General features: G+C 34.2%; 1 protein-coding gene across 1 annotated transcript; it reads right to left on the bottom strand.

The window, feature by feature from the left end:
* Nucleotides 1-3,043: 3,043 nt before the first annotated feature.
* LOC129303249 (protein WALLS ARE THIN 1-like) lies at nt 3,044-5,644 on the bottom strand. The gene is made up of 6 exons (XM_054942439.1): nt 5,243-5,644; nt 5,045-5,107; nt 4,836-4,952; nt 4,321-4,741; nt 3,914-4,065; nt 3,044-3,466 (listed from the first exon to the last, which is right to left on the bottom strand). The coding sequence occupies exons 1-6, from the start codon at nt 5,461-5,463 to the stop codon at nt 3,274-3,276; spliced, it is 1,167 nt and encodes a 388-aa protein (XP_054798414.1). The 5' UTR covers nt 5,464-5,644; the 3' UTR covers nt 3,044-3,273.
* Between the last annotated feature and the right edge of the window lie 19,128 nt (nt 5,645-24,772).

Genomic DNA, 24,772 nt, shown 5'->3' with positions numbered 1-24,772 from the left:
GTCTCTTATAAATGAATTCCCTCTGTTCTTTTTTCACCTTTGTATATTTTTCGACATTTTAATTTACCCCATCGATCATATAAAATCTTTTAATTTTATTTTTTAAAAATATCTAAGGCATTTTAGATATTCACAAAACACCTTAGTTTATACTTTATACAAGAGATGGAGCAAGGTGCACAAGTCGAAAAGCTTCTTCTTCACTCGAAAGGCCAGGCCTAGACAAGGAGGACAAGAGCCCAGAAAAAACAGATTACTTTTGAAAATGGACCCATGCAAAACAAAACCAAATGTGAACCAGCGCAACTCGCTTTTTCCTTGTTGGATCCGAGCCCCTTTTTTATTATATATTATAATTATAATATATAATAATACTGTTATGAAATTTAAGCGTATTTATAATTTGGAGAAATAATACAATTTTCAGCGATCATCAATTCATCATAACTAGAAATTTAGCTATTAATTTATGCGCGATATACGTGAAAATAATATAATCTTTTATATGATCGAAGTAAAGAGAAAAATCAAATAAGGACATTTACATCCATTGACGAGAAATAATATTATATATATATATATATATATATATATATATTGTTTTTATGAAAAAAGCTTTCTCCGAATAATGAACTAACACGCACAAAATCATCCATCCATCGACAAGTAGGGTTGATAGATATAAAAGAGGGGTTAGTAACAAATGCTGCTAGACTGCAGGATGAACTTGCATAGCGCTGATTTTCAACGTGACGCTTTTATAAAATTTCGCTTGTTTCGTGCGCCGGGAGAATTTGTATGGAGCGTTTTTTAAGTCCCATCCTCCCGACATTGCTCTGTTCTAATTTGCCTTGACACTTTAGCGTTTGAATTTTTCATGGAATAGACTATTCTCCAGTTCTATTATTATTTTTGAGGAGTGAAAGAAGTTTATAGAGAGAGAGAGAGAGAGAGAGAGAGAGAGAGAGAGATGATGATGATGAGCTGTAAAAGACTCGAAGGGATATGCAGAGAGTTATGTCGTCAAATAATTAAAGACAGATATTTCGAGGCATCAAGTTGCAATGGCTAGAGAAGAATGATGAAGAAGGATAAAAGGTAAAAAAGAAGCATGGATGGACGGATGAAGCTAATTGAGGATTAATGCATGGCCTTTAATGATGATATGATATCGGGACGTGTTAATTGAATCATAATAATAAAAGCAGCAGCAGCAACACTTGATTAAATGTAATTGGCAACTTGCGGGCGTCGTTATCAGAAATAGGGAAGGGACGTGGATGGCGGGTTTGATGGAGCCGAGGGAGCAACGACGCACATGGACAGTGCAGGGCTGATTCTGCCATCTCACATCAAACTGACCCAAAACAAATTAGCAGTTGCACTTCCACATATATATTATCGCCCGGAATATTAATTTAAAACGTCAAGCGTGTGACTAAATTTGCTTGAAATTCGTGCTAAATCACGCACGGTTCATCCTTTATCAAAACATGTCTTTGAATTGTTGATAGTTAAACATCTTGTTAGGGGATCATTTGTAAGCACTGTTCAATTAACCAACTTCCAGGGGCAGTGTATAACTACCTCTGATGTTTTTTCAATGTGTTATTTTCCTCTGACATTATATGTTCCATTTATTGCCAAATGCTCCTTTATTAGTTTTTTAAATTAAGATAACATTGCAGTTAAGCATGCCGTTAGATGTTCTTCTTTTTAAAAGCCAATTTATTCAATTGTCCTTCTTGATCTATTACAAATAAAATAACAGGCCTTATTTCAGAAATTAATATCAACTAGTAATTTATTTTTGTCTTTCATATAAAAAAAAGAAAAGAAAAGAAAAGAAAGAAGGTTGAATTATATCTTTAATTGTTTAACTTTACCTAATGTTTCATTTTGATTCCTTAATTTTATAAAATATATTTTTAATCTTTTAATAATTAGTTTCACTGCCAAAAAAAAACATTCATTGAACTTTTAAATATTATTGATAAAACATGCTCAAATGTTAACATATTAAATTAATTTTTTTTAAAAATAATAATTATTGAGATAAAAATAATCTCATTTAAAAATGAACTTGTTTGAAGTTAGAGGATTGAAAGAAGATTTTATTAAATTAAAATTTTATATAAAATTAAAATAAAAAAAATGCACATCAAATAAGAAAGAAAGAGTAGGCGCTGATCACTGACCTGAAGTGATTCCCAATCAAGCTGCCTATCGTGTTTGGCCATCTTTACAAAACTGAGACCCTCGGTTGGCTCTTAATTTAGGTTGGATATGGCACGAATTGGAAAGATGTTTTGATTTTTCGATGGCATTTTAGTCTTCTGAAGCTCATTGATAATTCCAAGAACGAGTCTCCAATATAGTTTTCCAGTTTGCTCGTGGGTCACTGGAATGACTACTTGTTTGACTCCTAGGATTCCCCTCCTATCACTGATGAAATGGAAAGTGGTGAGTGCAGAATAAACCCCACACATTGGCGCAAGAAATTCCCTTCCCACATGAGCAGTGAAGATCCGCCCCGCCCAACAATTTATATATTTGCCCCCAATGGTCTCCGTTGTACTCTATCAACAATTTAAGAATTTTTAAATAAAAGTTTATATATTAATAAATTTCATTAAATATATTTAATAACTATTTTTTTAAAAAAATATAAACTTTTAAAAATATCTTTTATTTAATTTAACTTACTAATATTAAATTTACACTTAAATTAACATTAAATAGAGAGAAAAATAATAATATTGAAACAAGTTTATTTAATAAAATTTTAATTTTTTAAAATTGCCTTATATTTTAAAATGATAAATTTTTTTTAAAAACATCTAATAATTTGGGGTGGAAGGAGTATTAATTATCACTGCCTTCACACAGTACCGCATTTAATTAACCCAGCAGTTTTCGTAAATCAAGCCACAAATTAACACACGATTAAAAAAGCTTGAGGGGGATTTGATTAGGTGATTTTATGCATATTGTGTGCCCCACTCGAGTGACATCAATTATATTCAATCATGTTACCTAAAGGTTCAACAACAAAATCATCTGCATTAATAACCAAAAGGAAACATATTCGTAGGCAAGCAAGTTCCCTTAATACACGAGCAAGCTTAGCTTCCCGACACAGGGAAGTAGTTTTACTACTATCCACCCTTCTTCTTCTTCTTCTTCTTCTTTTTCTTCCTCTTTTCTTTTTTCTTTCCCCATATTAAAGCTATTAAATTGAGACTGCAGTTAAAAGTCAGGGCAGTCTGGGGCTCAGACATTATCCGTAGACGAAGGAAGAAGTGGCTGAGTGAGGGAGGTCTTGGAGTGGCTTGCCGGCCTGGCGGTGCCGCCGTGCTCTGCCGAGGACGCGTTCGCGAGAAGTTCCTTCGCGAACTTCTTTTCTTCGCTTTTACCCCACAGCACCAAGTATAATCCCGCTACGATCATTATGGCCCCTATGATCCTGTAACAGCAAAGGATTAAAATTAAAATAATTAAGTAAAATGAGCAGAAAAGAAACACGACATGCAGATGTAGATTGTGCATCCCCTCCAAAATCTTTAATTATTAATGTGCCTTGTCCTTTTCATTTAAAGGTTTAGCATTAGCCTTTAACACTCCGAAATCATTGAAGGCTGTTTCATCGTGAAGCCCTTCTCAGTTCTCGCCGAAAGTTCCCTAGCTGTGCCTACTTGTCGTCCAAGAGATTTCATTTGTCGTTGTTGCAAGAATTCTTAAAGTTCCAACAACCAAAATTACCCCTCGTAGCTGAACGATAAGTGGATTAAAAAAAAAAAAAGATGAAAATATAGAAAGTCAAAGCTGTGCAGAGAAAATTAAAGGGAAAGTGCGGGGATGGTGGAGATTGAAGAATAAAGTAGAAAATTAGATGAAAGGGAGGAAGACAAACCCGCCCAAGTAGAACTCTTCGCCTAAAGCGACGGAAGCCATGATAGCGACAACGAGAGTTTGAACCGGTTGATACACTGCTACGAACACAGGGCCACCCCTGTCAATGCACCATATCTGTACAGCGAAGGCTATTCCTGATGCCACCACTCCCTAGATTATATGTATACACACACTTCATTTCTTATTTCACCCTTACAATCCACACACACCGCTATATATATGTGTGTGTGTGTGTGTATCCAAAACATCATAAATATTATTGTATAAATGTTGAATACTCACACACACCAATTCGAGAGCCTACTATCATGCATAAATTTTTTTAAAAAAGCTAGTGACCGGCTTTGTTCCCGACGAGCACGAGCTGTGAAAGATTAGCATGTATATACTGAATTAATTACTAACCGCGTATACGATTGTGAAAACTTCTCCGCCAGAGTGAAAAACCCAAGCCTGCGAGTCTCTCTCGAAGATGAGGGCAATAACCAGAAACTGGATGAGTCCAAAGAAACAAGTGAAAGATGTGACGGAAAGGCGAGCGGGGTACTTCTTGAGAACTGGTGCTTGCAAGACTAGCCAGCCAGACCAGGACAAGCAGTGTCCGATGAGGAAGATGCAGCCGAGGGTCCAGTTTTTTGCCTTTGCATCCCCGAGCGAGGGAAATAGGGGCTTGAATGCGGACGTGGAGGTACTGTGCAGCGGGGGAGACGGGCTGTATATGGTAGGACCCTTGTATAGGGTAATCACGGTGGCACCGACAACACAGAACAAGGTTCCGATCACCTTGGCCACCCCATCTTTTCGGTTAAGCCTCACCTGCTCTATCCTGAAGAAAGTAACGTACACGTCTAATTGTTAAGGTTCACATTTATGCGATCCTTTCAGACTCCAATGAACAAGGTCAAGGAATCAGAGCTTGCCTCAGTACGGCTGCCATCAGAAAAGTGATGGCCGGGACAGAGTTCTGTATAGCCGATGCAAAGGTTGGCGACGTGTTGTCCAACCCAAGCAAGTAGAACCCTTGGTTGGCTGTAATCCTGTGTAACCAAAATTATATTTCCATACTTTAACAACCTTTATTTAACTGGCTTGATTATTATTATTTTTAATGTACTGGGAGGATTTATACCCGACGAGAGCCAGAAGAAAAAACTGTAGGAGAAAGTTAAGGGTAAGCCCAGGCCTATCCTTCCTGAACAAAAGAGGAAGTCATTAATATTGCTAACAGACCAGTGTATCTATAGTTGGAAATATAACACACACAAAGAGATATAAAGTATAAACTATAGATAGGTGGGCAGTGAGGTAAAGAGAGCGAGGTACTGACTTTTCCATGAAGTAAGCGAAGGGAAGAAGGAGAAGCAGAGCAATGATGTTGCGGTAGACAGGGAAAACAAGCTTGCTAATGCCCATGTTAAGGGCAGCTCTGGAGACGACATGGAAGCCGGCGTAACCGAACTGCAAGGCCAACATGGCGGCGTGCAGTTGGAGACGCTCCGGGACTGAGCACCACATTCTGCGGGGGGCGGCGGAGGCCGATTCAGCCATGGTAACACAGGGCGAAAGGAAAGATAACGAAGAAGAAGCAGTTGAAGAGATGATAAGGAGAAGGAGCGAAGAGGAGGGATATAAATATAGAAGAATCCCACAGGGAGTCTAAAAAGACGTAATGTCAACTGTTGGTAGCCTTCAAAAGTTTCTGGTTGTCTCCCACATTCTGCGTTATTGACAGCACAATAACCCCCCACCGCACTTGGGTTACATACATTCTGAAAGTGAATGGAAATATCACATGTAAGATATACGACATGTAGCTGGTGGGCATAGGATTATTGAAGGTAGAACTGGAGACTGGAGAGCGCGTGGGGGACGAGGCAAACGGAACAGCTTGTGGCTTGGAAGCATGCCTTTTATGATGAAAATTTGAGAAGCAAAGGGCCGAGCCGCCATCCATAGATAGCGCGCACGAGGGGTGATGGTGGGTCTTCCCTCCACCAAAACCTCTACCCCACCCTCCCTCCAACCCCTTCCTTTTATTTATTAAAATACTCTCTCACTCAACATGGCCATGCATCTAGACTCCACTCTGTATTCTGTACTCTGTACAACTACAAACTAGTGTGCCTTTGTTTAGTAGCCTTTTTATTTTTTATTTTTTGGGTCAATTTCTTTTTCAAAAAATTGACTTCATGATATATTCCATCCCAATCGTAGAAAAAATTGATACTAGTTCTTTTTCATAAGTCACGTATAAATATATATTATTTTTTTAAATCTACCATTTCATTTTTTCGAGTTATTAGGTGAACAATGTAGAAGATTATATTTGAGAAAAATATTTTTAAAAATAATATGTTTAATAAAAAAAATTAAAAAATTCTCAATTTGCAAAAGATATCCATTACTTAGCTAACTTTACTTAGTGCGTGTTTAATTAGTTTTCTATTGGTCAAAAATTAGTTTATTAAAAGTTTATTTAACAAAAGTTAATTCAGTAAAAATCAGTTGTTGTAACAAAATTTATATTTAAATATATTTTTTAAAAAATTAATTTGAATATACAATTATTAAAAAGAATATTGATTTTTATGATTTGTAATTTTTGTTGCAAACATGTTTCATATTAAAATTTAATCATACATTGAAAAAGTTAATAAAATGTTCTCTTGAATATACAATTATCAAAATGTTTCATATATGTTTATAAAAATATGATATTTTATATATTGGAAAAAATTTATATTAATGTACATTAATACTAATTAAAAAATAATATGATTGGTTGTAATTTAAAAGAAAAATTAACATGATTAAATGTTTAATTTAAAAATTAACAATAATACTATGTTGTGATGGAGCTCCTGATCATGGCCTCATGATATAATGACACATAGAAGAGGAGAGGCAGACCAAAAAAAAGGAGCAGAGGTAGAAGGGTAGCAAGGTAAAATAAAAAACTGGGTATACATTTTAACTCTCTTATCTATTAACTCATGTTAAATGTAAGTTCCAAAAGCTACAAATAATGACGTTTTCAAAATCCACGTTCAATTATATTTGAGATGTACTTTGAAGACGTACATTCACTTTACGTTGTTAACCCAAACGGAACCTTAGTTTGGGTGAGGTTTTTAGATGTGGAAAGGAGTGACACTCGTTTATTTGTTGATGGATTTATTACCCGCGCGGGAAATCGCCAAGGAGGACCTTACATGGATTGTGGGGCTTCCTGTTAGGAATGTAGTATGGAGAAATTTTAAGGTAAACTCAATGCGCTGCCTCATTTGTGCACTGACGAATTAAAATATGACAACTCGCAGAATTTTAATCTGAGCTGGCACTTGTTTGGCTTTATATTTATTTTATTTAATTTATATTGTTAAATTATTTTATCCCCTTTTTTATTCATAGTTCTTTCTTCTTCACAAAAGCTCCAGCCGCTAGCACCCTTCTTCGCCTGTGGTTGTCCGCCGCTGGACAAACTCATCCTCTACTTCTTTTAACTTGTCATGTTCCAGTACTTCCATAACCCCCTTATCTGCTGTTGGCGGGTTCTTGGAATTGGTTTTTGATATTTGCCTTTTCATTGTACTCTACAGCAACAACCAGGAGTGGTGAACATCCGGCGACTATTGCTGTTCGGAATGGCTCCATCACATCTCCATTTTTTGGTTTGGGCATCTGGGCGGTCAGGCGGACTTGCGATTCTGAATCAGGTGGAGGTCGCAAAGTTGCGGTTCAAGAGGAGAAGCTGCAGACAACCTAAGCGAGTCGTGAAATGGGAGACTAAGGGAGCAGTAAATATATCCCCACACTAAGTGAACAGGGCAATAGGAAGCCAAACACTATTTTTCAGCGGAAAGGGTGTTGGCAGCTGGGGTTCCTGGGTAGAAGACGATGAATGAAAAAAGGATTCAAATAATTCATGTAATATAAATTAAATAAATGAAGTATAAATCAAATTGTAAGTGCCATTGCAGATTAAAATTTTCCGAGGTGTTGTCTTTTGGCTGGTCAGTGTACAAATGAGATAACGCAATAGATCTGTGTAAAAATTTATCGTGTAGTACTGCGCATATTAAATTATATACGTACACAAATGCATTATACGCACATGCATCATAAAGAAAGACATATATGTAGAATAGAAAGCGCGAGACCACATTCGCCAATTTTGATTTTGAATATCCACGTACAATTTCACGCGAATAATTAGGCTAGCGCTGCTCTGGCTAAAAGCATCGACCTTAGTTCTCAGGCAGGCGAATCCTCGTAAACCCTATCCTGTATGATGGATATATAAAATCTTGTTAACGAGAATCTCTTTAATATTAGCACGAAGATCCTCCGTCACGTGGAAATTAAATGAAAAACTAGCCAGAGAAGTATTTCAATCTGTTCCCTATATAAAAATAAAACAAAATTATATAAAAAATGCAGCTACATGTTGAATACAATGTTGTATAAATATATATATATATATATATATATATAAAGTGGTGATGATAATTAATTGACGCAGAAGTGTAGTTAGGAGCAGATTGGGGGACAAAGTAGTGGAGTATGGGCAGGTGATTAAAGAAAAGAAACGAATCAAGTCCAGTGAGGTTGACAGTGATGCTGATACGGGGCCCCTGGCTTTAGCAGACATGCTGCCCCCCATCCATGGAGACCGCCATCATTCTAAAATATAAAAAACTCCAAAGCAGAGAAGAATAGAATAAACTGCACTTTTGAAACTCCTCCTTATCTGACACCCCTTGCTTTATCATATGGCCTTGCGAGACAAAAGCCATAGCCACACTACCTCTTGGTCTGACCGGCCTGCGTGAACCGGAGGTCTCACACCTCACTGACCAACCCAGTTGCACTCTTAATTGCGTTTTCACATCTCTCACCCTCTTTTGGGTCGCATGAGTACCCTCCTGACAGCTATTTCTAGATTTTGTATGTGTGTCTCTCTCTCATCCATCTGATCTGTTTCCCCACCCCTCCTTTCTCTTCTTTTGACTCCTTTCTTCCCCTCTCTCTCTCTCTCTCTCTGCTTGCTCCTCCATGTGAACGTGACGAACACAAATCTAAAGGAAGAACCCACCAAAAAATTAGTTAGGGAGAGTTTTTTGAACTTATAAACCTCATATCATTTACGAGGCATCCAGACATGTGACTTGTGACAATGTTATCTCGTCAAGAGTCGACATTCCTAACGATTTTACTCCATGGCACTTTATTCGACTTTTTATAACCCTTTTTCGTGACATCAATCTCTCAATAAAAGTATCAATGTGATGAGTAGTACAAATTCAAAAGGAGAGCTCATCTTAAAAAATTAACCTATTAAAAAGGAGAGCCCCTTGAATTTATAAACCTCACACTATTTGTGAAACTCCCTAATGTGAGACTCGTAATAGTGGATTCCTGTTTAATTCATTTTTTCACTTCATCTGCATTTTCCACTTTTTAAAAATTGATAGCATCATATACTTGGTCGAGGTTTTTTTTTTTTTGACCAAAAAATAAACTTGGTCGATTTAAAAGCTTCTTTGAAATCTGAAGACACTCATACTGACCATTCTGAACCGCTAGCTGCGGCTGAATATGCTGATACCCGGCCCAAAGGCGTCCCGAACATAGAGGGCAAGATGAATAAAGATAATCAGTTTTTGTTTGCTTTGCTTTTGTATTGTATATTTTCTGGCCAAGCGCGGATACAGTGAATCCAACATTTATTTGCATATTACGGAATATACCCTTGTTTAACGTATTGTTTCTTTTTGATTCAATTTCCAGTTCTTTTTCCCCTGTAAATATTACAATAATTACCGGAATAAAGAGTGCATCTAGATGTAGTTGCAAGGATCCATCGATAGAGTGAGACAGGCACCAACATTCCATGTGCACGGCACAGAGCACACGTGGAAGATGAACAGCGAGGTTGTGGTCCGAATTCGCACTAGGGTGGGATTCTGTGTATCCTGTAGGCCAAGGCCAACACCAGGGTTGGTCCTTGCATGATTAGAAGCTAAGCTATCTTTTCGCCGGCTAGAAAATCATGATTTTTTTCCTCCCACGGTTAATCGAGCGCTTAATACTGATTTTGATGCCTGTCTATAAAGCACCTTGTCGTTGATGGTGAGTACAGGGCTTAATTAACCCCTAAGGATGTCTCTGTATAATTTGGCGTGAATTAATCGTCATCCATACCTGTTGAGTTTCAATTTTGTCAATGAATGCCAGTCATAATTATGGAAAGCTGATTCAACCTTTAAATGAAAAGAAGTGGAGTATTTAAGACGTGCTCACAATAACACGCTGTTAAGCAATAAAAATTGTAGTAGTATGCTTGTTATACGTTTATATATTAAAAATTAAAAAATATTTAAAAAATAGCTGCGACGGACTTGATAAATATAAATTTTACATAATTAAATTTTGTCTCTGTTAACGTACTTCTATATAACTGAAAAATTAAAATTGGTATGTTCATGATGCACCGCATGCATGGGGTACATTTTAAAGCAAGTCATTGTCACGTAATTATAATGTCATATATGGTGGTCAGTCCAATACACAGCTCTTAAGCCACGATGATAAAATGTATGTTTAGTTTTACAAGCACTAAACTTATTAACACGAAACCAAACATGTTGAAAAATATTTTGACAAATTTTCAATGTGAAACCAAACATAATTTAACATGTTAGAAATGGAAATTGAAGGATGGAAAATCAAACAAATGGACGGACATTTGAATGATCTAGAGGCGCTAATTATAACTGGTCCTCCCAGGCCCGCATGATGTTGAAGTTGCACTATGGAACAAGGAGAACGTAATGCTCTTTTGACATTTTCATGATCACATCCATGGCCTCGCGCCCGCTAATCAACAGGGGATGACTTTATTTTAGGTTGGTCATATTGGTGGTTCATGTTCAGTCATTTTCAATATTGGGGGGATTATCAATTTTGGTAGGGATCATATCAGGTTGAACAAGATCTATAAATTGGGTGTAATTGATACGCATGATCTACCAACGCGTGGGCCCGCCGCATGCAAATTCCATTAATCCATTCTAATGTCGAGGCTCTTGGAGACTATGACTCTCGGATACTACACTCTCACAGACTAGTACGCTTTACCTCTTGTTTAGGCAGTTGAAAGATTTGCCACACCAAGGGATGAAAATTATGATATAGGGATGTTCTCTTTTATAAAAAGAAAGTAACGAAATTAATGGAATGCTCCTTAACCAAGGTCAGCGTATAATCAAAGACGTTCGGACAGATACATGATACATGTACATGGAAGACATCCGATCCCTAAAAACAAAAAAGAACGTGTGTGGGAGTGACACTAGGCGAACGGACTACAGGTCCGCCTGCGTAAGCTAGAGTTAATGGGTTAAAAATCCCAACCTAACCCATTTTCTGACGAGCTTACTAGCCCACAGGCTGGCCCTCAATAATTTACCAGATTTTTTAATAATTTAAAATTTATATAATATAAATATATATATATATATATATAGTTAACATTTTAAAACAAATTAACAATTAAAAATTTGTAAATAACTAAAATAAACATAGAATTCTATTAAGCAAATTTTAGTCCACATTTCATGGAAAATTAACAATTAACAAGCATCTAAATACAACCACTATGATTTAAATTGTTTAACAGTACACTATTTGAGTTCAAAATCCACTCAAACTCTAAATTAACAATAGTTTAGCTTTTAAATGAATACAATGCTCAAAATACTGCTATTAAGTCCCTGCCTTTTTTTTCTTCAACGCGTAAGAGATAAAACTTGTATATACAAAGGTATCTTCACCTTCCCTTTATTAACCTCATATTTACAATTTAACTAATCTTATTGGTTGTCAAACTCAAAAATCATGAATCACAGACAAATATATTAACAATTTATTTTTTTTGGTAAAGAACATGTTAACAATTTAACTAATGCTATTAGTTGTGAAACTCTCAAAACGTGAACCATATAAAACAAATTAAGCAACAATGAAGCTAACAATAATTTCATAATACAATTGTGTAAAAAGACAGAAAGTTTATCATCTCCCCCCACTACAATGCAAACCTGTTTATTATATATATGTTTGAGAAAAGATGAGTTTGGCCACCCACCACTCCAAATTTCTTTTAAAAAAATAAAAAATGAGTTGGCGGGCTAAACTATGAGTTAGGTTTAGATAGGTGTTAGAAAAATTAAATTTTTCAAATTGAATAAAAAAAAAGGTAAGCTCATTTTGCTAAATTTTTACTATTAATCACTTTCTCACTTAGGTGTGTTATCTGTCTCATTGAGAAAGAAAACTTGAATATAAACACATGTTATTTTTCTTAATAAATTTATATTTGTGATTTCAATGAATAGATTTTATGAAATTAATAAATAATATATATTCAAAATACTTCCATAAAAACTAATAAATTATTGATTTACATTATATGTTAAATGTAAAGAACGAATTTGTGAATTATAAATTATAGTTTAAAAATATTATCATTATTATATATTTATAAAAAGATATATTGTGATTAAAAAATAAAAAAATATATTTTTTTCTAAAAAATGGCATCAGGAGAGCCAGTGTGTTTAGTATGCTAATTTTGTTGGTTAGACTAGTCCAATTTATTTTAAAAATGAATCAATTTTTTAATTTAACTCATTAAATTTGACAGGTTAAATGGATTAACATATAAGTTTAACTTATTTTTCGATCTTCATGTGAGAGTGAGAAAGAGATTTGAAAGGGAACGCGTGCAAGCCATGAAGCCAAGAGTTATCATTTGTCAGCAGTCATATACGCTATTAGCTTGGGTTCATCGACTACTATGTACTATGATTGTTTTCATAAATTGCACATTTAACTCATCATCCACCGCAAAACCGTCTATTTGGAAATTAATGAACAAACGCAACTCTGCGGATACAAAACACTATGCTTTGTTTATTTATTCTTTTTTCCCAATACGAATCTCTGGCACGGGTGGCAGGGAGGCTCCCCAAGATATTCCCTCGCGAACCTTTTTTACTTTCGGATTGAATTCGGCTCATCACTCCATTACTTCAATAAAGAGAAAGTTACTTTAAAGGACTTGCAGATACAAGCTTCTCATATATTTATTATTCATTATTTTAAAAGATCATGAAAATCATAGCTATATTAAAAAATCGAGAGATGACTGATTGTTATCATTATGTCCTCGTACAAAATAATTCTTCTTCCATCTTCCTCTTGTTTTTCTGATAGACGCCCATCGTCATCATAATGCCAAATTACCAAGGTACGTTATTTTTTAATTAACAATTAATTTTCTCCCTTGAAGTCAAAGACGCTTCAAACCCCCCCCCCCCCAAAAAAAAACCCCCACAATAAGATCGAGATCTTCGCTCAGGTCTTCCGAATTCACCAGCCACCATGAAACCTTCCTTGGCAGATACAGACAAAAATTAAAATTAATTACCATATTTTTATCGATTTCCTTTTTTCTTTTTTCAAGGAAAGACCATTACGGACCCCGAAATCGGTCATTTCCTTAATTACCGTCATCGACACTACCCATATTTTTTTTTAATTGGAATTAAATTATGAAATGCTCCAAATGCTAGCCTCTTCCGCTTCTTCCTCCCGCACCCACCCTTGAAATGATAACGACCGCCCCAAATAATGGTCACGTGGTGTTTGGATTAATTGATTTTTCAATTATTTTTGCTGAATATATATATATATATATATATTCGATTATTCATGGACTCAATATTAGGGTTACTTGTTTTTATGGGGATATACATAAGTGTGGGTGTGATGGTCAATTTATTATCCTTTTGATCCCCTAATATCATTACAATGTATAATCAACTTTGGTGGTTCTTCACAACAAATATACACGCGTGTAGGTATATAGTGTAATTTTCTCTTAAATAAATGCTAAAATTTTACTGTTAATATCTCGAGAATGCCGACCTCTCAACGAGTTAAACTTTCGTAAGATTGCCCTAACATGGTCCTCTCCATGACCGTTGTCGGTGAGGCTAGAGTGAGTTTTGTTCATTATCGCTGAGTCCAAACTCCTACAGTATCAAATCTAAATGGCGTGTCCTTTTCTTGAAGATAAGAGGGCGTTTGTGTTTATAATGTGACCGTGCGAAACTTAGTTCCCATCCTTTGGAAAGATTCCTTTTCCTTTGCGTGATATGGTTCGTGGCACATTAATTTTTTACGATCATAGCCAGCAGCTGCGAGATAAAATCCACTATAACGTACCTTTCTGATTCTTTATTGCTTTTTCATTTTGGCGCTTTAAGCACGTAAAGGTGAGCGCACCACTCGCACCAACCCAAAAAGACTTGCCCGTCGCTATGCAAAACTGCTTTAATTAATTAACTCGTATATATCTCTTTGGTAAAATTAGTTTTCATGCTTTCATTATTAAGGATTCAACATTGGATTAGATGGGTTCATGAAAATATCGCTAACCAAGTTGCGTCTGTCGTGATCTGAGTTTGAAAAGAAAAACCTTGGCCGATGTGTAAATTAAGTTGATCCTTGATTGTTCGTTTTCAACTGCACCTTTTTGACCGTTTGATATTTCGTCATGATTTCGGTTCTGGGGTTATCTTCTCGGACGTCCATCTCGCGACAAATCTTCTTTCCAAGTCACCCTCTCTGTAGGCGTACTATTGTTCTCCTTAGCTTTCACAATTCTCTACTGCTGTTATATACTATCAATGTTAGCATCAGCCACATATATAATTATTCGCCGGTGAACAATAAATAACCAAATAAGTTAGAGATGTTGAGTCTCAATTAATAATCAAAGGATCCTGAACTTCCTTATTACAATTCATTAGAATGTAAAAAATACGCAAAACTTAATAAAACAAGTGTTTTTTATGTTTATTGACATGTGAAGAATTACAAGTCTAAATTGAAGTTACAAACTAATTGCTAAAATTAAAAACTAAGAGTGCAGAATGCGAGTCTTTGTTGAGTGTTAACTGTCTTTCTTCTATATTTTTATATCCTATTTATAGTGTCAGAATGATGATAGTCTTTTCCTTAAAACTTATAACATTCTGTCAAAAAATCAGGGATCCTGTGAGACTCATGGCACGGTCTTTATTCAATATTTTCCATTTTTGGCAATCGGCCCGTCTTATCGAAATACGTGAGCATGATGTCCGTAGATTCTGGAATCACCTGGGATTATGTCTTTATGTGCCAACAGTCTAATATTTGCAACTAGCGGGATTTCAGCATGTTCATTCTACTTCTATTGAGCTCGAGGCCGGCCCCTTTACTTATATTCGGCTTGACTCTTCGATTTCTTAACCCAAACAGCTTTGTGACCTATCGAGCGACATTTTATATTATAGCCCAAGTAACAATTAATTAATTAATTCATATTTACGTGTATGTATATTGATTGATATCTATCATAGTACACACATGTATACTTCAAACTATTTTGTTTACTGATATATCAGAGATTATGAACAGTGATGTCTAACCTTTTAAAAGGATTCTCAGTTTCACCAGTAGATATTCAGTTAATGAGTTCAAATTATCTTAACGTCAGAAGTTCATTTTATGAGGCTAAAATGTGTTTTAAGGAAATCTCTTAACATCTAATTAGTGAGTCCTATTCATTCTTCAATAAGTTACTTTCACTTTCATGCTAATGTTTTAACAACAGTATAAGCGGACATGGATGTCGTAAGATCGGTCTATGTGGGACTGGAACGTAACCAATGATACAATGCGTGTGTTTCTCTGCAATCTGGTACAAACCTGTTGTTTTGTGTGCAGTGAATAGATCATAACACATGAGAGAAGTTGTTATGTAATGATACCGAAATGCTTTTAAATATAAAGATCTGCTGTGATTTTGCCGATCTTATCTGGAAACAAAAAACAAAAAACAAAAAACCAAGTCTTAATATCAGTATCACTCGTTCATATGTATCATGCATGGCTAAAAGCCTAGAAACCTATTTATATTATCCTTGTATAAAAAGTAAATGTAAAATAATTTGTGATCAGATACATCGGAAATTGATGTGTGTCACTGATTGTTAATGAAATGCAAAATTAATAGAAAGCCAAGACTTTAATCAGTTCAATATAAGAACTTGCCTGAAGGACTCCCAATTGTTACAAGTAGATCACTAGATATCAAAAGAACCATGCACAAATTAAATAGGCAAATGACAACCGTGAGTGAAAACTTTCATATATTTATGATTTTTCCCCCACAGATCAATAAATATACATCATGAATGCATTAATTTCACTATGTATTCTTACAAAGTTGTATGCAGTTTTTGTTGTGATATTTGAAGCGGTGTGTAAAAATGACAAGTCTCACATTGCCTAAGAGAAGAGAACTAGCTCCTAGTATATATGTACTAAGGAATGAAATGGGCTTGTAAAATGAATTTAAAGAAAGAGTGAGCTTGTGCATATGAGACAGGTTTACATAGAGTAATTGCAGTTGAAAACAGTTGATTTGCCTCCCCTGTGCGAGAGTTAAAGAGGCATTGGGACATTTTTTTTATTGGATTATTTTTTGCAAAAAATGAATAATTATTTATTAAAAATTGTTTATAATTTTAGCTAACTACACAACTACACACTTGTAACTGGTGCTTAATGGTGGCTTAATCTGGCATTTAGTCCCAACGTTCATGTCACGGCTTATATATAGGCTTGCATGAGTCATGTCACGGCTTATATATAGGCTTGCATGAGGGCAAAACTCTTCGCTTGGCTCTCAAGTTTTCGGGCCTTTCTTGTTAGTGTTTTTTGTTTTGTTGCCTTACTTACTTGCAGCATGAGCTTGTTTAATCATCAAGAATTGCCGATCTAACATATCGGTGTGCCGGAATAGTTTTTAAAGACAATGTGTTTAAGTATGACTCAAGCTTTAGTTTCCTACCCACCGCCAACAATTTTTGAATCTTTCCATATTGAGTAGAGTAAAACTGCAAGGGCCTGATGGATGAAGCTTGGCACTGTAACTTAGTAAACACTGGGATGTAAGAGGCAGACAAGACTTTGAGGATGCGAATTGAAGCGGGTAGACAATGGAGCCCCAGCCCCAAAGGACAGTTGGGGACACGATTGAATCAATTGAATTAATGCGTACCTGTAGCACTATCTTCATGCTCTTCCGCTAAGTCTATCGGCCTTCTGTGTATATGCTCGTATATGAATTGACTTATATATTCACGACTCGCCTCACACCGGCATTCCGCAAAGCTAATCATAAATCCACCATGCGCTAATAATTAGATATCGAATCATTTTAATTAATTTGGTTCAAAAAGAAAACGCGTAATTCCAAATACTGCGGCCCGCGGACCACATGTGTAATTAGGTAAAGCAAAGACAGAGGGCCGGGTATGTAAATTAACCAGAAAGGATTCAAGGAATTTGAACTTGTAAATTGACTCTATTATTATTTGTTGGAGAGAACAGAAAGGACGCATAATAGGTGGTGTAAAGTGGCGTGTGGTACAATGATCATGGATCAATGGCTCGTGTGGTTGACGCGGAGGTTATATCCCAGCGGAACATGGCAGGAGTCCTGTCATATTCCACCTTCTCAGATCGGAACGTTCATTCAATATCTCTCTCTCTTCGTTGATTAGGCTTCTCCCTTTCGTTAATAGTAATGTTTTCTGATCTCCACGTTCATCGGAATCACCGGCTCCTACTTTGGGTGGAATAAGCCCAAGGGTCACAAACCCAAACTGGGGACACACCACACCCACCATAAGGTCTACGTTAATTAAGCCCTACTCGATGAGAATTAGTAACTGGATCGATGGTATTGGAATGATCTTTAAGCATGAAAAAGAAAAATGGTGGTGATTGATCAAAAGTTTTCCAAAGCTGACAAACAAGATTCCTTATGGATATGACGCATGAGACAACTCGGGCTCCCAAGGCCTGTGACTAACTCCAGTACTACCAGATTAGTGTTCACATTCAAATATGCACTTGATGGATCTTGTCGTCTGCTTTTTTAGCAATACGCATTTGGCGATCATATCAAACGTAACCGCCCAATATACGAGCCAGACTATCCCATTCCTTCCACTAGCTCTAGCCTAGTCTTTGTCATGGCGGAATAACCCTGTAACAACCTAGCTACATAACAGAATCTTCCATCTACATGCCATGAATCGAATAATAAAACAATGTTATACTATTTAAAAGAGAAGGATCTTATAAAATATTACTGCTGGGATCTTCAGGGGGTCCAAAAATCAAATCATGTTTGAGATTATTAGTGAAAGTAATGTATGAAAAAAAGATTGTGCATTTGTAGAATTATATATAACTAAGTTCTGACTAACGATAATTGAATCTAACGTGAGTAACTAATCTCTCATCATGTTTGAATTTATATTAGAAGAAATTTTTACATTTAGTTTCTAACTGTCACTTAAATATGATTGCTTTTAATAAAAAAGATATTTATACAAGATTATAAAAAAGAAAAAACTTTTAAATTGAAAGGAGACAATGGCATAACATATTATGCATGCCGACTGTGTATAAATGCTTATAATGCCTCCAATCAGTGATGCATGCAAGTTTGCACGCATGCATATATGCTATAATTATTTAGTCATGTATATTTTCTATGATATAAATAACTTCGTAGTGCGTAATAACGACATTCGTGCAATCCTCTTAATTAGATGAATGATAGTAATGATATAGTAATTTGACTGACGCGAGTGCGCAAAATGATCATACTGGAGAAAGACAAGGGAACACAGTATATAATTACACAGCACACATTGTTGATATATATGGTGGCAGGATAAGCCCATGCAGAGAAAAATTAAATATAATCATTCATGGTCTATGACTATGGGGCCATACCTTTTCTGTTAATCAGAGAGAGATGTCATCCCTATTGCTTTGATATTTTAGCTGCTGCTAGCTAGCTACATTTACGTACTTGATATTCTACGCCAGTTTCTTAGTCAATATGCATAGATAATTACATTATTGAATGTGAAGATTGGAGGGCGCTTTCCTTTTCCCCTTCGATTAGACACTTCACTATGCGTGCTTTTCTTAGCCCGGACCCCCCTTAGATTGCTTTCTTAGTAGTTGTCAAACATCAGAGGAAACAACACCCAAAAAAAAAAAAAAAACTCTTCGTTCATGTAAATTGAATTAATGAGGAGAGATGCGATAGGTAAAATTCTAGAATCATTTAGATAGCTTTGTTAGACTTGAAGTAGGGAAAACAGATCCTATAGTTTGCCTCGATTCTCAAAATCCCCAGCTATAGTAGCTCAGAAGTTGTTGTGCCCCTTACTGTTTTTTGTTGAAGTTGCAAAATCACTGTTCAGATTTTGAGAAGTTTGAATCCCATTCCCAGCAGTCCTGTGCCTGTATGGTGTAAAACAGCTGATAGATTTGATGATGTGGATGATGTAGCTACTACGTGTCACACTAATGGCCAATGGGGACAAATGACACAAGGCAACACATCATTTAAATGCATGGTTGGCTTTTTTTTTAAAAAAAAAAAACTGTTATAAATCACCTAAACCAAAACCACGCTTTAGTGGAAGCAGTTTTTGAGCTTGTTTCCACCAAAATGTGATTTTAATAGTTTCTAATGGGAAATTAAACACATCTATCTAATGGAAAGAGGCGTGGAAGATTGGGTTTTGGGGGCGTTAAGGAGAGCATGATTAAAATTCTCCGACGCCTCTTTCAACATGATCATTTCAATGTTGCTACCATGCGTCTGGTTTGTCCTCAATAACGCATGACACCCAGCAACATCCTCATTTAGATCAAGGGTACATTTGGCTCCCATAAAGGATAATGATTGTAGAGAGAGAGAGAGAGAATGTTGAGTATCATAAATCCATTTGATATGATATCAAAGATAGCGAGAAAATTATATTTTTATATTTAATTAAATAAAAAAATTGAAAAGAAATAATACCCATGCACAATACTCTTTTTAGAAAAATTTACGTATATGTCCTGTGAAGTAAACTAATTTGTAAAAAAATTTCATGAAATTTAGAAACTACAGCCAAGTCCTTTGAAATCCGAATATAATTTGAAGTTATGGTACAGAGACAATAATACCCTTGTTAAAAATACATTACATCAATCAAATAATTTATAACTATTTTAAATCTTTCATCATTGTCCTTATCAAAAATCACATTAACAATTTCAACTTGATTCAAAATTTCTCACCTTAACCAAACCTCAAGTTACATTCCCAACTCTGATTTTCATCAAATCGAGTGCCAGCCAACCTAAACTTGTGTGTACTATTTAAAAAGCATCAATGACTCAAAAAACATCATTTTTTTACTATTAGATGTAACATCCCAATTTAAATTTTAATAGTTAATTTGGGTTAATAAAATTTTAAAAAAAAATATTTAGAGGTAAATAAATTAGTAGAAAATGATCATTAAATCTAACTTAGGATATAATTCTAAATTAAATTTTTTTTAAAAAAATTATTATTAATTAATTAAAAAAATATATTATTAAATTATTATTATAAAAAAAAGGTATGCAAAAAAAAAAGAGAGAGAAGAAGAAAAAGAGAAGTTTGCTTCGTCCGCCGCCTCAATAGTAAAATAAAATAATAATAATAAAAAAAAGAAGAAGAAGAGAGAGGAAATAATTAAAAAAAATGTGGGACCCACTGAATTTTTATAAAAACTCACCTGTTCCTTCATTTCTTCATTCTTTCTTTCGTGCGTGAGCTGAGGCAGAGAGAGCATCTGTGAGCCAAGTTCACCGGTGCTGGGTTTTAAGGTAAGAATTTTTAATAGAATATTTAGGGTGTGATTTTAAGCTTTTCAAGACTAAGTAAGTGTTCTAAAATTTTTTCTTAGTTATCCTTCTTCTTTGGTTTCTAAGTTTGTAGTGGTAGAAAATTTAAGATCTGGAAGAGGGATGAATTTATGTTGAATAAATATGGTTTTTGAGGTTGTTAGTAGTATAATAAATATTCTAGAGTATAAATTTATTGGTGATCTTTAAATTTGTGGCTTATGGATCAAATTCTAAACTAGATCTGAAAATATATGTTGATTTATTGAGGTTTAGATGATTATTTGGGACGAGAAATGAATTATTATGGTTATAGGATTATGATTCTAAGCTAGAGACTCAATTTTTAATTTTTGGGTATTTTAGGTACGGATTTATGAAATAAAAAGAAAATTTTGATAATAGAAATTAGTTTAGAAGTTGATTTTTAGATTATTAATGTTTATTGATAATTAAAAGAGGAGTTAAAAATTTTACTTAATAGTATTAACTATAGATTTGTATTAAGATTGAGATTAGAAATTATGTTATATTTTTAATTCTATTATTAGAATTATTTTATTAGTTTCAAAAATTGAAACTAATATTTATAAATAATATGTTATTTGTAGATTGTATTACTGGTGAAGATTGTGGTGAGAGAGAAATTTTAAGGAATAATTTATTGAAAAAGCCACAAGGTAACCATGCTTTTAATTTGTGATTAGTGTTACTTCATGTTAATTGGGTGATTATTGAGAAAATTATGAATTTTTGTAATATTGTATAATTGTGCAATATTATTATGAATTTGTTTAATTATTGTGGGAGGTGTTGGGAGACTTACTATTATTGTTGTACTTATGTGCCACGTGGTACGCCCCTATTGGAGCTCAATAGGTGGCTTGTAAGGGCTCGGGCTAATCTACCTTTGGCCGGGTAATTTAGCACCGAGTGAGGGCTACGGCTCAAGGTTAATGGAGGGATATAAGGATGGTTGTTTGTGTTTATTATAATATTTCTTATATTTGTTGGAATTATATTATTTTTAATTCTCACTTAGTAAGCACACACTTAACTGTTTGTATACACTATCATAAATTGGCTTTGGTTACTGGGACTTTTGAGTCTCATTATGTGGTTAACAATTTTCAGGAGAAGAGCCACGAGTGACACGTGGAGGAGTCCCAGAGGCTTAGTGGTATAGATCCACTGTCTCTTTTGGGTATTTAATTTATGATTTATAATGTGTTATATTGCCAATATTAGGGCTTTTTTGTTTATTGTCAATTATATGAATATATAAATGTAATCATGCCTTTCAAACTATTTCTATTTTTAGTACAATTTGGATGACTGTAATTTTAATATTTGGTTTACTTTGGATTGGTTAAAAGGGCATGATTATAAGGTCAAATAACTGGCTTGTGTTGAAAATTGACTAAATTGCTTATTTTACTTGTTGGGAGTATAAGGATGGACAAATGTGATTTAGTTTACTTGTTGGGAGTATAAGGATGGACAAATGTGATTTAGCCTAATGGCATGTGGGAGGTAAAAATTTATCTGAAATGTTATAGTGTGTGAGTTGAAGCCAATTATAAAATATTTTATATCGAAATTTTTGATATAAAAATGTGTTGGGTGTCTGTAACCCAACTATGGTTGAGTTAAATTATTTAAAAAAAAATTTTGGTGTGTTACATTAGATAGTCAAAACGATGAGCAATCAAAATTATAAGTTGAACATGCTAATCTTATATGAACATTCCATCAGAAAATGTCCCAAGATCAGAAAAATCACTAATTATCCATAATAGTGTTGCACGCATTCAAAATATTTCATTGGAATAACAATCATATGTTTCCACTCCAACATTCTACAAATCTAAAACTTCTTGAATTAAGGGCTGTTAATACACATCAATGTCATTTCTTAAAGCTTTTCATTCAAAAATTATCATTGAAAGTATGAATGAATCCTATTTCATATACATCCGTGGGGGAAGATTACAAGACATAAGAACCATTGGCCAGATACTATAAGTACTATTTAAAGTTCCAAAAGGATTGAAACCATCAATGGCTAATGTCAATCGCACATTACAAGGCTCTAAAGCAAAATTTGAATAAGTTATGCCAAAATTTTTTCATACTTCAAAATCCCTCAGATGCCTCATCAAATCATCCACGTTCTTTTCATCAGCATGCCACCTCATATGCTTTGCAATTTTAGATGACAATAGTCATTGCAATCGTAGCTTTAATGGAAAGTATCTTAAAAATTTTGTAGGTTTTTTCATTAGTTTTTTTTTTTGGATATCAATTACCACCTTGATTTATTGCATGTTTTGCAAGTTTTTCTTTTGTCATCTTCCCCCCAATATAACATATAATCATTTAGGAAAACATCAAATTTTTTATATTTCAATCCTAACTTAGTAATAATATTTTTTGCTTCATAAAATGAAAAGAAAATTTTAGCCAATGGAAAGGCATTTACTAATAATTTCAGAATCATAGATAAAGCTTTGTTGCTTATACCATACAAACATTTAATATGCTACAATCTAATTAAGAATGATAATTTTGAATATTTATCATACCCATCATATAATTACTCTTGCCCATCTTACACCAATTTAAAAAAAATTGGTCTCTTCATTTATCCTCTGGTTTTGATTTTGTAATGAATCCTCAATTTGAATTGAAGTTTCATTTTCTTCTTGCACCCCAAAAGCATTACAAATTAATTTATGAATGTGATCACTAGCCTCATTGCCTTGTGCTCTATTTCCTACGTTAACTGGGCCAATGGAAGAAATTACTTTGAATTCACATTTTTCACCATGTAAAACCCAACATATATATCTAGGAGGAAATAGTTTAGCAATTAAATGGTTTCGAACCTCCTCTCAAATATTTCATTTTCTAAAATTACACTCAGGGTAGGGACAAATTATTTTGCCTTCCACGCCACTATTTGTAAAAGCAAAATTTAAAAGTCCTTCCAAACCATTCATATATTCTCTTGTGTTGTGAAGTTTAGATATTTAAGATTTATTCATTTTTGTATAAAATAAAACAATATTTACAATTTATTATATCTAAGCATAAAATTTCAACATATTTTTTTATTATTTAAATAAATATAAACAATGTAACTAAAAAAATCTCAACATGCATATCATGAATTTAAGCACAACAAATAAATTTAATTTAAACATTAATGTAACATATAACTTATTCTATGTAGAAAATAAAAACTTTTCGTAAAAAATTTAAACCCAATAAAATACAACTACATAAATTCATGTCATATTTCACCCTAAAAAATTAATTAACTTATCCTATTCATACATATCAAATCCATATTAAAAAAAACTAATAAATGTCATACATAATATTTTATATAATTAAAAAATGAAATAAAACATGAAATAAAAAATAAATTACCTCAAATGTGCAGTGAAATGCTAAATTTATAATGGCTTAGAGAATTTTTTAACTTCTGAAAATATATAATAAAACATATTAAATAAAAAAACATACATAAAATAAACAGAAAAAAAAGAAGGAAAGATATGGAGCATGCGTACCTGATCTTGCAGATCGTGCGAAAGTGAAAATTACATGAAGGAGGGGGTTTACATAACAGGAAACAGAGCCACAATCTATGACAAAACATGGTGAGCCATGATTTCTTAAACCGTGGCTCACTAAGCCACTTTTTTTTAAACAAAAAATCTGTGGCTTTAATTAATTTCTGAAGGGAACAAAATAGCGACAGTTTTTTTGTAAAAATTAACCACGGTTTAAGAAAAAATGTGGCAATTGTCTGTTGCTATTGCAATATTTTTTGTAGTATATAACTTTACACATCTGACAGTTAAAATGTTTGAATATTTGATGTAAAAAGTTGAAGTGATAACTGTAAATTATTTAAATATACCTAGAGAAATTCATATGAACTTCATTACAAGGAAATAACTATTTTAAGTTTTGG

Source organism: Prosopis cineraria, unplaced genomic scaffold, assembly GCF_029017545.1.
Source record: "Prosopis cineraria cultivar Desert tree isolate PC_DT_omini unplaced genomic scaffold, ASM2901754v1 PC2, whole genome shotgun sequence".
NCBI classification, from domain to species: domain Eukaryota; kingdom Viridiplantae; phylum Streptophyta; class Magnoliopsida; order Fabales; family Fabaceae; genus Prosopis; species Prosopis cineraria.
The sequence above is the reverse complement of the archived record's forward strand: the minus strand, read 5'-3'. Positions and strand labels throughout refer to the sequence as shown.

What these genes read in the sequence shown, in the direction of transcription:
- LOC129303249 (XM_054942439.1), bottom strand. Translation starts at nt 5,463, where the DNA reads ATGGCTGAATCGGCCTCCGCCGCCCCCCGCAGAATGTGGTGCTCAGTC. An exon ending in TTCGCTTACTTCATGGAAAA is followed by an intron (nt 5,108 to 5,242) that starts GTCAGTACCTCG and finishes TCTTTTGTTCAG; the next exon opens with GAAGGATAGGCCTGGGCTTA. An exon ending in CTGATGGCAGCCGTACTGAG is followed by an intron (nt 4,742 to 4,835) that starts GCAAGCTCTGAT and finishes TACTTTCTTCAG; the next exon opens with GATAGAGCAGGTGAGGCTTA.